Source organism: Podarcis tiliguerta (genome assembly GCF_965153285.1).
Source record: "Podarcis tiliguerta genome assembly, chromosome: 4".
Classification (NCBI taxonomy): domain Eukaryota; kingdom Metazoa; phylum Chordata; class Lepidosauria; order Squamata; family Lacertidae; genus Podarcis; species Podarcis tiliguerta.
In genome coordinates this window covers 61099301-61113456 of record NC_139537.1, presented here as the reverse complement: position 1 = coordinate 61113456, position 14156 = coordinate 61099301, and the positions used below count along the sequence as shown (strand labels likewise).

The window sequence follows — 14156 nt, the reverse complement described above, 5'->3', positions numbered from 1 at the left end:
ACCATCTCCCAGTTGTTCTCCCACACAATTCTCCGGTGTTCCTCTTCCTCTGGGGAGTATTCTTTAGAATGTGTGATCTTCCATTGGCTCCACGCTTCATCCAAGGCTAAATCCATTGTTGCAGACCAAGACCTCAGCAACAGCAGCCCAATCAGTCCCACCATGGAGATCCGAAGCTTGTACTCTTCTGAACTGAAATATTTGGAAATGGATCTTGTCAGTTTTGTCTGCCTAACTTTCTGCAAGAAAATATATGACTCAAGCTGCGTGCTGAGTGGGGTAATTGGTCCCACAGCAGGACTCAAATGTTTCTTCTGGGGATTGTATGAGCTATGGATTTCATGTATTACCAAGAAGCTCATTTTCACTGGAATTCTACACATGCCTCAGAACCATTTAACGATTCTTCACTGTGTGCATTGGGGTACTCGGAAGCAACAGAGGAGGCAACATTGTTTTCAGTTGAATGACCTCCCACAGCAGCAGCAAGAGCAAGGTGAATAGGCAAGATACCTAATTAGTCCCCAGAACCTTGGCTATATCTAATGCAAGTGTATATCCTTATTCAGCCATTAATTTCCCCTGAAGGTTTCCTCCAGCAAGCATCTTTCATCAGTAATTAGACTGAGTTTGCTAGGAAAGTACCATTGTGTTTCCCCACAATGGATACCTTAGTCAGCTGGTTGTCAGTTCTCATTGGCCAGGGACCCATCATGACTACCCTGCCATTCTGTGGAGGGAAAGTTGTATTGATACACCTTGCTACAGTACTTGAGTTCATTTGCACTTCATGTCCCTTCTGTCCATGCCCTGTCCTTAAGGTGGATGGATCTAGGAAGCTCCTTTCTTATAACTGTGCATCTTGTAGATGCCCAAATTGTTAAGTCTTTCTCCCATGAGATTGTTCCATGCATCACCTCTCTTCTTTAAGCCTGCTTTACACCAGGTGGACGTGTACAAGAGTGTAATCATCTTTGAATTAGCTAGATTCCTTTTGCTTTCCTTCTCTGCCTGTTTCCATGCCTATAATGTTTGTTATTTTCTCTTGGGCCAGTCAGCATCCTTGCAGAAAGCACAGGCTAGCGTATCCCTTAAGGGGGAATTGTTCCATTTTTAAAAATCCTATCAGGGGTTGGTTGTTATGAAACTTTGGCTCAAGGGAAGGAAATTTTAAGACAGTCCAGAAATGGACAGTAATATTTAAGATAGCTGAAGGTGTGTGATATGACGTAGATCATGGTTTCCGTAGTGTACATGATGATTCCAGTTCTGGTCATAGGTTTGGACTACCATCATCCCTGACTGCTGCCCCTGCTGGCAATGGATGATGGGAGTTGTAGTTCAACAACATGTGGGACACCCCCACCACCAGGTTGAGAAAGACTGATCTGGAAGGCAACAAATCCTTCATCCCTGCTCTTAAGCATTGTGTGTGGTGGTGTGGTGTGTGGGTGAAGAAGCAGGACAAGCTCTTGGAGAATAAAGAAAAGCAGAAGGGCATCTTGCCCTCAGGCAGCGATCCGTGTTATGCGTCTGAAACCACACGTGCCCCGGTTTTCTCATTTTCAAATCGAGCTGTAGGCCCGGAAACCAGCCGGCGCCCATCGGCGCGTGCGCATGCCTTTGGGCGTCATGGTGATGGCAGGCGGCGCTTACTCGGGCGACCGAGAAAGGCCAAGGAAGGCGGCAGCGGCGGCAATGCTGGCTGCTCGTCGCCCAGTCAGAAGGCCACGTAAGGCCGGAAGGCGGGCGCTCGCCGTCGCTGCCGGGCCGGGGGATACCAAGCGGCCGGCGGACACCGGCCGGGTCGAGCTGCAGCGGGAAGAAGGCGCGGTGCGCCTGGCCCCTTGATACACGAGGGGGCGGCCGTGTGGAGGGCAAGGAGGCCGATACCGCCGCCTCCCGCTAGGCCGGCAGCGAGGAGCTGCTGGGCCGCAGTGACAGTTGCGCCTTCGCCTCCCCGCCCCCTCCCGCGCGCCCGCGGTGTTTTGCGTGCGTGAGTCTCCGCACGCGCCGCCAGGCAGTTGCTCGGCCGGTTCGTCCAGGGGCCCCGCAGGCGCTGCTGCTGCTGTGCGCGCGCACGCGCCTTCCCCTCTCCTTCCTGCTCCTCCGTCTCCCTCACCTGCCGGCCGGCCGACCGACCGACCCAGCAGCGCCATGCGGCTGTGCGGGGCGCTCCTGAAGAGCCCCATCCCCAAACAGATCGAGTACTACTCCCGCTTCTCCCCGTCGCCGCTCTCCATCAAGCAGTTCCTGGACTTCGGTGAGTGACGACGGAGAGGCACCTGCACGCCGCGCCAAACCAAACAACAAGCGCGGGAGGGCGCCGCCTCCTCCTCCCGCTGCTGCTCTTTCGCTCCTAGCCGTGAGGAACGCGGGGTGGGAAGGGGGGCTGGGGAGGGGGGCAGGAGAAGGAAGCCCGCTGCGCTGCCCCGGTGTGTTTGTGTGACGTTACTGAATTGCCTTTCGCAAGGCCGGAGGTGGGGCGGGGGGGGGGGAGGTGTTGTGGACGGGGCGCCAAAACAAGCGGAAGAATCCGGGTAACAGGACCTGAGAGTGGCCGGGGTGTGGAGGGGCTTCTGAGGAGCTTCCCCATAGGGTCAAGTGTCAATGGAGAAGGATTGGTATATAAAACTTATTAGTCGACAGCATTTCAGGAGGAGGGGTGTGTGTGTATGTTTTAGGGGTGTATTGAGTTGGTAAATATGGTAAGGAAAGTTAGGGTTCAGCTGCTGGGCAGGCAGAAGCTCAACAGATGGAGCTCCCCACACACAGGGATGTGAGAAGGAAACACCACCTCTTCATTTCTGTGTGTGGTGCAGCTGTTGCAGGCAAGTTCCCTACCAGGAAAACAAGGGGAGGATCCAGGGAAAAGTTGACCAGTGTCAGTGCCTCAGTCTATTTAAGCATTCATTATATTCTCCCAGCAGCTCAAGGTGGCATGTGTAAAGTATGCGGATCATTTCCTGCCCAGGTACTGAGCAGCAACTGCATCGCCTGTCTTCAGAACATTCTTTGGGCCAATTCAGATCTTCTGAATTGATTCGCCAAACCATGGCATATTGGGAGCAGGCCCAAAGGCTCATGCTCAAGCCCACTGAAATTTCCAGGTTTTGTCTAATCACAATTTGCCGTGCCATCCTATCTAGACAACTTAATGCTAACTTTGGAACAATCAAAACAAGGTTTCATGATTTAGCAATTTATTTATCTATATGCTTAGCTGTATATCCTGCTTTTTTCTATCATGGACCCAAAGGCGATGTATAATGTTGTTTTGAGGGCTGTCATCTGTTCAGGCACTGACTGAACCCAAACCCCTTAACTTCAGCGAGGTGGTGACTCTTGTAGTCCCTTCCAACTCTGCAGTTCTGTAATTCTACACCAGTAGTGGGTCACTTTGGCATGTGGGTAGGACTGACAGGTGTCAGTCACCTGAAGTCACCATGATTCTGTTAAAAAAGGAGGAATTGGGAGTGTATTCTAAGTGCATTTCCCATTCTTCCTTTGCTGGTGTGGTTTACATCCAGGTTAGGCCTGCAAATGAACTTTTTTCCTTGGTAGCTGTGGCTTGAATTCTTTTGTAGATGCAGCCTGAACTTAAATCACACCTGCAAAAGAATATGAAAAATGTTTCTTTGCAGGCATGGCTTGAATTCAGGATGTGGCTGCAAAGGAAAAATTGGGAGCACACGGTTAAGTGTTCTTCCAGTTATTAATTTTTATCAAAAAAAAAAGTTGGCACTTCTTTAGTTTGGCACATTTCTCTGTTGCAGTACACTTACAAATCTGATACTTCTTCCTATTAGCTGCAGCTTGAACTTCCTCATGTCTGACATTGTATATGATGAAACATGTGCATGGTTTGCCCGGAACAGCCTGGCAGTCATAATTAGGCCCATGAGCTGGACGTTCCTCACCAGTGCCCTATTGGGAGTATTCTGAAAGGGAATATATTCTGAGAGGAAGGAAGTGTTCTATTGGGCTCCACAGGAAAACTACAATGGGGCAGGATTGTTGTTTCTAAGTTCTTGCTGCAGTGATAATAGTGGGCAGTCCCATCAACATCAAGTTCTGTGTGAGTTTGTCTTAGTATGCAAAATGTGAGCCTGCGTTTTGCAAGGCACTATCCAGTGTAGGCAAAGGCATTTTTTGTTAAACCTTTCCCCAAATCTAATTCCAAATGCATTTTGTGTCCTTGCCTAGTTCATTATTTTTCTTTGTTTTCTCATTTTATTATTTACTCTTTTGTTCAGAGCCTCACCAAAACATTATGCTTGGCTGACAGATCAGCATCTCAGGGAGACACACAGCAGGCGTCAGTCACTAAGGGTTTTGAAGGTTAAGCAAATTCTTCCCAGAAAGCAATAGTAATGTGAAAACTCTGGGATCTTATATCCCTCTTCTTGGCCATGTATGCACTTTGTGTTTTTGTATTGCTGTGGTTTGTGTCTTGGGAATACTGAGCTTTTTTGAAAAGCAAGGGCTTGCAACTAAATGGTTTTCACTTCCTGGTGTGGAACTCCAAACACTTCACCTTAGCATGTTAAAACAATTACAGTACAGCTTTTTCCTACTACTTGGTAGGTAGTTACTCAGGCACGGGTGGCAGATGTGGGTGCTGCTGTGGTCTAAACCACGGAGCCTCTTGGGCTTGCTGATTGGAAGGTCGGTGGTTCGAATCTGCTCAGCGGTGGTGAACTCCCGTTGCTCTGTCCCAGCTCCTGCCAACCTCGCAGTTCGAAAGCACACCAGTGCAAGTAGATAAATAGGTACCACTGCGGCAGGAAGGTAAACAGTGTTCCCATGCACTCTGGTTTCCGTCACGGTGTTCTGTTCTGCCAGAAGCAGTTTAGTCATGCTGGTCACGTGACCCAGAAAGCTGTCTGTGGACAAATGCCGGCTCCCTCAGCCTGAAGCGAGATGAGCGCCACATCCCATAGTCGCCTTTGTCTGGACTTAACCATCCAGGGGTCCTTTACCGTTATCTACTCAGGCAGAGGGAAGTGGATATGTGCTGCTGCTTGATCACCTGCAAGGAGCAGCACCTAGAACCCAGCCTCACAGTCTTTCCCGGAGAAAGAAAGTCTTCTTAGGGGTTGTCAGTTTAGCATGGCAAAAGTTTTCCAGTTGTCTTGTCCATGAAGTTGCCAAACAGCCCCCAACCTGTTGCATAGCTACAAATGTGTTGCTGCTCAACTACTGAGGCAATTTGTGCCTCCCTCTGCATCTTCAAAGTTGTGGACGATACTAGCCATTTGCCATGCTTGCTAGAGAGCAGCACTGTATTAGCTATGGTGAGTGGAACTGTTGAAGCCTGGCCATAGCAACTGGACAGCATATCATCAGAGGTGGGGAACCTGTGACTGCAGGTGTTGTAGACAAATTCCTATAAACCCCAACCAGCATGGCCAGTGGTCAGGAGCGATGGGAGTTGTTGTTGAGCAACATCTGGAGGGCCACAGGTTCCACACCTATGATTTGTGCCAAGCATTGTTGTTTTCTATATCCTCTCTTCTATGGGAAGCCAGCTTGAGCCCTTGCCTGACTAGATTTTTTTTGAGGGGATATAGTAAGGTTTTGTTTGGACTTGCTTTTGTAGGCTGAATGAGATGTTGATTTTCTTGTCATTGCTTCTTTTTCTTAAGAGAGGTGGTTTTCTTATGAATTCCTGTGGTCCTGTTTTATCTTTAGTGTATTAAATTGTTTCATATGTTGTGTTGCCTTTTTATATAAAGTGTAAAGTTTTTGCAGACAACTAGATATAATTTTAAGTTTCTGATACTCTACAGCATTTTCATTATATAACTGTATCAGATTGTGTAGCAAACTTAAACAATTCAGTATGGCTAGGATCAAACTTCAGGGGACTGGCTCTCTTAGATTTGTAAAATACTTTTGAAAAACTATGTGAAATATTTAGGGACATGGATTTCTTTCTCTTTATCTCTCCCTTTCTCCCTTGAAAAAGTATTAATCATAATAATGTTTTGGTCAGTGAAATTTAGTCTAGAGAACACTGATGTAAATTAAACTGAAGCACAACAGCAGCTGATAAATGGAACATTCAGCCAAAAGAAATCTTATTTCTACTTCTAAGTGTTCCTTTATAAGTGAAAAAGCTGACTCTGCAAGTTTGATAAAAGCTTTGTGGTAAGTTTGTTTGGAATAGGAGATAATGCTAGAATAGTGCTTTCCACATTATGTAAACCACTGAATGCAGGAGACATGAAGTTCTCAGGAGTGTTAAATATTAGCACAGAGCTAAATTATAAATGTTTAAAGAATGGTATAAGGATTTGAATCTTAATAGAATGAAATAGAAAGCATTGCGGGAAGCTGTATTGAAATGACTGATTGAAACGAGAGTTTTGCTATAACCACTGAGTAAAAGCCATTTTTCAGAGTTGGGGGGGGGGGACACAAAGCATTCCTATGTTCAGGATCCCCCCCTCCATTTATGTAATTCTATTGTTATTAATATGGGAATGCGGGTGGCGCTGTGGGTAAAACCTCAGCGCCTAGGGCTTGCTGATCGCATGGTCGGCGGTTCGAATCCCCGCGGTGGGCTGAGCTCCCGTCTTTCGGTCCCAGCTCCTGCCCACCTAGCAGTTTGAAAGCACCCCTAAGTGCAAGTAGATAAATAGGTACCGCTTTATAGCGGGAAGGTAAATGGCGTTTCTGTGTGCTGCGCTGGTGCTGGCTCGCCAGAGCAGCTTCGTCACGCTGGCCACGTGACCCAAACTTATTGTTGGTGCTATATATCCCTCCATGTGGGTTACATGCATATTTCCCAGTGCAGAATGTAATTTGAAGATAAATAAATAACAGGATAACAAATTCTGGGTAATCAGTTTTGAGTCATGTGCATAGAATATTTGGAGCTAGCAAAGATGTCTTGTTCTGGTTTTGATTTTTGGAGGAAAATGGGGCCACTTGTAGGCATATTGACACAGTGATTTCATATGATCTAGAACCAGACTTAGGTATTCTGTATGTTTTTGTTCAGGAACTGCAGTTGAGAATCAATTCATGGAACGATAATTGCTTTTTAAAATGTTTGTGATGAAAGCAGTGTGCAATGCTCACTAAGAAATTTATTAATCGCATATGAAGCAAGATGCTTATCTGTATTCATATAGTTTGCAATGACTTAGATTTGTATGGTCCATAAGGAATGCTGAATTGTGTCTGTATTTATTAGGCATTTTTATGTGCGTGTTGATGAAAATAATAAATGGTGGGGGCATCAAGTATATTTTAATTTTATGTTTAGTGTAAATGCATTTAAGTAAAGGACAACACCATCTAAAATACATATTTTATGACCTAAAACATTACATTAATGTTGATCGTCATAGTTGTCCGTTCCTTTGAAATCCTTTAAAATTTGAAATCCAAGTGTGGTCTGTTTTCATTATCTAAATTGGGTGCAATTATGGCAAAAAGATAGTGAAAACTGTTTGTAAAGGCTTCAAGTTCTAACATTCTAGTGCTAACACAATCTAAAGATTAGATTATGTTATTTGAACATTAACTTGTCATATGCCCCTTTTGAGTTCCTAAACTCTGAAAGCATGGGAAGGAGGCAAGTTAGTAACTAGATAAAATTGTTATTCAGGATCATTCTGTAATAAATGTAATTTTAAATAATTCCTCAAATCAGTGTCAGTAGCACTTAAGCCCCTTGTATACTGAAAAATTTTGATTAAAAAATTGAGATAAAATTAATGGTTTAACATTGATGCAGCAACACCTGTGGCCTGTAGTTCTGCAAAATTTAACCACTGAGCTTCTGTTTACTTAATTAGCCATTAAATTAGATGTGGCAGACTGGTTGCTAATGGGCCAGATGCAGCTGGTTGGACCTTCGTGCCTAGCCCTCAGTATCACCTCCTCACTTGCAGGTTTTAGGATTGAAACGGAAGCTTCTATTAGTGTGCGTGACAGCAAGTGTGTTTGTCAACTTTGGCCACACTCGCTGTTGGCATATGGTCCCTGAATGATTGTCCAAGGGGAAATGCAGCCCTTGGACTGGAAAAATGCTCCCCACTCAGATTAAAATACAAAAAAAGAAAATATACGCACTATATTTTTTCAAACCGAAACAAAAAACTTGAATATTTCATCTTTAGGGCTTTGGGCAGATTACGTTTAAAACACTCATAAAATGTCAGAAGAGCAGACTAAGTTGAAAATTATGTTAAATAATATTACATCAACTAAGTTGCCATAAAAAATCAGCCAGCCAACCTTTCCAAATTTTCTTTTAAACTTCTGGGAAAATATTGAAGTCATGTCACTTAGGGCTTGCTTGGACTTCCTTCTCTAGTTTTATTAAGTGTTCAGTTAAACATTTATTGGAGATAAGAAAGGTGACTGCAAAAACATTTTCTAAATATATCTTGCTGCTTCTCACTGCTGGGCTTTGCTGTTACTGTTTTAACTCACTTTAATTATTAATGCTATATTAACAGGGAAGTTGGAATTTTAAATGAAAGGTTTAGAATTCAAGGAGCCTCTTAGATAGCTGTATTGTCTAGGCTTCCCTGTTTGATTTTTTTGCTTGCTGCTCCTCAAACTGCACTGAAATTCACTCTTGAAGTTTGCCCAAGCTTCTGGGATAGAAAGGCATTGCTTAGAAAGGTAGTACTTGGTGACCTTGTAGCATAACTGGAAGCTTCCCCCGTGGTTCTTTGGATCCCAGCCTACGACTGAAAAACAGCACAGATAAACATTGCACTGGAAGGCCTATTTCTAGCTAATGGGGTATGGATGAAGAAGATACAGTGTATCTTATTTATTTGTTTCAAAATATATTAATGCTCATTCACAATTTTTAGCAGGCTCAATTATACATTCGCATAACTTAATATTTTTAAAATATTATTTGGATAATAGCAATTTTTGTATCGGGCAATTATTATTGATGCAGTTAGATTTAGTCCCCTGTTGTGTATTGGAAGGAATTTGCTCCCTGGATTATTGCCTGGGATTTGTCCTTTTTCAAGATCATTGAGCAGAGGTTATACATGTAAGATTAGGTACATGCTCTCATGCAGTTTCGTGTTTTCAGCAGAGATAAACTGAGCTAAGTAGTTGTTTTCCTTCCCTTTAAAATCTGCTTTGTAACAAATTGGCAGCCAGAGTAGAGGTCTCTTATGTAACCATTTTTCTTTGGATTTTGCCAGCGACTGTGCCAATCTGTTTTCTGCCTTAGTAATAGTCTCATGAGATGATGCCCAGTAGTTTTCAGAATGCTTTGACAGTAATCACTTCCCCCTTGGAAGTCAATGGGATTTCAGCATGGCAGTGTTAATGAATTGCGTTTGGTATAATTTACCTACTTCACAATACAGTATATGTTAATTTCAATAGGGCTCGCATACATTTCCTCTCACAAATTCAGATTAAATGATTAAGTGAGACACCAAAAGCCAGTAGCAATTTTCTTACTGTGCCAGAGGTTTTCAACCTTTTTGAATCCACGGCTCCCTTGACCAACTACAGTGGTAACCACAGGTTACATACGCTTCAGGTTACAGATTCCACTAACCCAGAAATAGTGCTTCAGGTTAAGAACTTTGCTTCAGGATGAGAACAGAAATCGTGCAGCGGTGGCACAGCGGCAGCAGGAGGCCCCATTAGCTAAAGTGGTGCTTCAGGTTAAGAACAGTTTCAGGTTAAGTACGGACCTCCGGAATGAATTAAGTACTTAACCTGAGGTACCACCGTACATTCTTTCTGTAGCACAACTGTGGGGCTCAGGAGCCCATTTATGTTGCGCATTGCCTGTAGAGCTGGCAGCCTTGCACCCTTTTTGGACAGCCTCCCTTGTGGAGTGTTCCCTCAGCCTCCTCTCCTCTCCCTTCACCTTGGGAGTCCTCTGGACAGCCGCTGCTGCCGTCCCTCAGAGGAGTTGCCCCCGCCCTCCAAGAAGAGGTGACTCCTCACACTGCCCCACAGGGGCATGGGACTCGTCTGTCCATTCCCAGAACCAAGGTCTAGTGGACTGGCTGGCTGGGCCCCCTCAGCCACTTGCTTGCTTACTCCAAGGCCACCTCAACTCCTGGCAACCAGCACCCCCTGGCCAGCCCCAGAGGCGTCATTTGCCAACAGAGCTTGTAGTCAGGGCTACTGCAATAAACAGCTGTGAAGCCTTTGGGAAGCAGAGATGCGAGAGAACATCAGAGGAGGGAGGGAAGGAAAGAGAAATAGAGGCCAGTGTTGCCCATGTCACCGCTGACCATCATTCAAGGCATCCCAGGGTGCTATGGCATACTGGTTGAAAACCACAGCCCTGTGCAAATTGCAGTTTCAGAGGAGAGGTTTTTTTGTCATTATCACAGCAGGAGAAGGGTTATATCCCCCCACCCTCTGAGGTTCCAATAATTAGAAGCCACTCCCCCAGGAACTTATATTTGCACTTTTTGTAAAGTGCATGTTAAATGCCAAGACACATTTATCATCACATCTATCTTCGCCCTATACTGAGACTTGTTCTGTTCTGTCAATTTCAGCTGTTACCCTCAAACTAGTCTTAGATGATTTTAGTTCTGTTAGTTTTCTTCTAAAGTTATGGGAGAAAATCAGTCCAGAGTTCTCCTGAGATAACCAATTTGTGCAGGACATCTGAAAAAACTCACAAATATTTTGCTTTCACTTTTAACAACATATGTGAATACTTCATTGCTAATGATATCATTAAGTTGTTTTCAGTGTAATGATAAGCAGATTGTTCCATCAGTGCAAGGATTTCTCTCCCTCAACTAGTGGGTCATTCAATCATTAAGTGCTGTCATGAGAACTTGAATAGGCAAACATTCTATATAATTAATGAATTTTTAAAGATACATTAGTTATGTGCATACATTCAGTGTTTTAACTATCTCTTTAAAATGTAATGTTTGTGAAGTGGTTTTTATTCACTGGCTGGTTAATGCTGCAGATCACTGGATACGTAGAAGCAGAAAAGTATTTAAATGCATATGCTACTTTTTCACCTATTGGTGCTGAAAACAAACATTCCAGAGATAGGTCAGTCTTAGTCCATTTAAATCAATGGGCTTTAGCTCGCTTAAAACTGGGCTGGATCATTTTATTGGTGTCTTAATCCTCTTTGCTATTTACCTTCTTCAAAATGTGTTAAGATAAAGGAATTAACATGTTTCATTTGTCTTGTCATGTGCAGCATGCAGTATTGTAATGTTTGGCATGCATTACTACTCAAATGAAACTACCCTGGCTGATCAAAAGCAAACACTCCACATAACTACTGTTGTATAGTTTCACATGTACTTTTGAAAGATAATATAAGCATTTTTATTGATATTTTCATGTGCCCTTGACAAGTATCGTAACTGAACAATCTTTGTCCAATGCTCATAACTGTTCTCCTAACAATATTATTCATTATGGATCATAAATTAAGAAAGCTTTGCAAATTAATAAACATAATTGGCTGCTTGATTTATAATATTTTTAATTGGCCTGTTTAGCTTTACTTAAAACGTATGGTGAGATAGCCAATATTAATTAGAGCAAACCCATTGATTTTAGTGGACCTACTGAGAGTTTGAAAAACAGATAAACCATAAGTGAAACTGAAAATGTGAACATATTTATGTAAGAGACGTTGAAGAATGCACTGTCTATACTTGTCTTGATGTGGTTAGTAGCTCTGAATTAAACACATTAATTATGGAAGATCAGTTCTCACAAGAACATCAAATTGCTTTACATTTGTTTTTTAATCAAAAATTATAAAATGGATTTAAGTATAAAACTGACAGTTTATATTATCCTGTTACTGTGACTTGCTTGTTTTATATGACAGTAATCTCTTAGAAACCTTGTCACATGAATGAATTCTTTGTGAAAAATATTCATGATTGTAGGCATGTTTTGCGTTTAGTTGTCAAGCAATAAACATGTATGTGTGAGTAAAAATGCTTTCCTTCCTTTTTATTTACTTCTGATGACATTAGTGTTGGCTATAGAGTAAAGAATGTATTTTTTACATATGCACACATTCGTTGTATGGCAGAATTTTACATCTTTATAAGTTCTGGGAAGGGCAGAAAGTTCAAGGATGCTGTTCATGTACATTAAAATCAGTAGGAGCTTGGTTAAATATTCCAAGATAGTGTTGCGTAACTAGACAAAAGCAAAACTCAAGCCTTGTGAATAAGAAGAGTTTCAACACTATTCTCTCCTATTAATTATGGGGTAAGGACTTGGACTTCATGTTCTTCTTGCCTGTAGAAAGATATGATGGCAAAAGAGAGAGTAGTAGGAAACAAATAATTTCCACAGCGATCTGTTTGTACCCTCTTATAATATACCGTATTTTTCGTCCCATAGGACGCACCTAGTTTTTTTTGGGGGGTGGAAATAAAGGGGAAAAAAATTCCCCTTTATTTCCCCCCCAAAAACCAGGTCGGGAAAACTGGATCAGGTCGAGGAACAGCGGGATGGCAGCACTGCGCCTCCTTGCTGTCCCCCAAGCTTGTGGGGCTGGCCGATGTCTGTCCGGCGGGCGGGGTGCTCTGCTTCAGGGCGTCCCTCGCGCAGGGCGGCAGGCTGCTATCCGCAGCATAGGGAGCCCTGCGGGACCTCCCGCAGGGTTGCCCAGGCTGCGGATGTGTTCCCGAAGCTTCAGGCACTGTAATTGTTCAGTCCTGTAATTGTTGTCACAAAGGTCCTAAGATACGAGTAAATTTAAGAATGTGCCAGTGATTTAGGAAAGCCGGAGTTTAGTAGCTTGAAAAGATCTACTTTTCTCTGAGAGCTTGTCAGCAAGGAGGTGGGCAGGGAAAAGAACCTGTTTCCAGGCTGAGTAAGGAGGAATGGGGAGGTGTATGAAAGTGTTGGCTGGAGACTCTTGGCTGCATAAACACTTTTGTTTTTCAGCTACCCTTCCCCTTGTGTGTCTGTAACCAGGCCAGGGGGTGACTTGAAGTGGAGCAATAAAAAACATAAGCATTAAGCCAGGTTACTGAGTTTGAACATAATGATTAATGCAAGCTGAGATTCACAACCTTTAAAACTATGGGTCCAACTGTGTTGGCCTTAAAGAAACCATGCTTAGTTGACTGGGGCAGGTTTGAACTAGATATGAAAACCAGCAAAAGTTAATATGAACAAACCATGGTTTACCATCTCGGCCCCTGCTAGTACAGCTGCATGCAGTTCTAAAACATCTGGAGGACACCTGGTTAGTTATGGCTGGAGTAGGCAGCATTACCGGGCAAGAGGGGCACATAGGCTGACCTATAAAGCAGGTATGGAGAGCCTTTGGCCCTAGATGTTTCTGAACCACAACTCCCCTCAGCCACAGCAAGCATGATGGAAGTTGTAGGCCAGCAACATCTGGAGGGCCAAAGGTGGAAAAATAATGCAGACTCTTTATAAAGAAGCATGTGAGACAATTTATTGTTAGGAATAAGTTACACATTAAGAATTAACATTGGTACTGGTGTGATGCTTTTAGACAGTTAAGGAAGCAAGGGGAGATTCACTTTTGCAAGTGATTCCATGAGACCTTTCCTGGCTATTATAGAGAGTAGTGGTTGCCAGCAGATATTAATGGATACTGTTTGTGATGCGCACACAGTCTGAGCCAACCTTGATGATTCAGTGCCAGTGTCTCTTGTGTCCTCAACAGTGATTTTGCCTTGGTGGTGGTAGATTACTTCTTGAAGTTTGGAAAACTTGAAATTCTGGTAGAGAAGAATCAGTATCTTCTGACCTATACCTTGTAATAATAAGTAGAATGAAAATTTGACACTTTGTGGTAGCCAGAAATGGTCAGTCTAACCAGATGAATATCTGGTTGAGTCCCAAGTCAGTTGTGCTAGTAAAGCAAAAATAAATGATTGCAGATTGTTCTAGTGGTCCTAAACAGTTTTTACAGATTAATTATGTGACAGATAATGGCTGTCATTTTCCAATTCTTGACAAAAATACATCTACCAAAAAAAAGTACATGCATGCAGATGAACAGGCAAAGACATACATCGATAAATACTTGCAGGATCATATCTAAAACAAAAAATTACTAAGCTATAACAAGCCATTGTCAGGCGTGCCTTAAAGGAGTGAGAAAAACTAAGTACTTAAGGGGGGGTGGAATCTGATTGGGCTGTATCCTGCCA

The 14156-nt window shown here is 43.3% G+C and overlaps 1 protein-coding gene across 1 annotated transcript in view; it reads left to right on the top strand.

Moving 5' to 3' along the window:
• The first annotated feature begins 1618 nt into the window (after positions 1 to 1618).
• The window catches only part of PDK3 (pyruvate dehydrogenase kinase 3), a 36347-nt gene continuing 23809 nt past the window's right edge, over positions 1619 to 14156 (top strand). Inside the window, exon 1 of the mRNA XM_083439349.1 lies at positions 1619 to 2263. Within this exon, the coding sequence (XP_083295475.1) occupies positions 2158 to 2263 (106 nt within the window). The 5' untranslated portion in view covers positions 1619 to 2157. The remainder of the gene's footprint in view (positions 2264 to 14156) is intronic.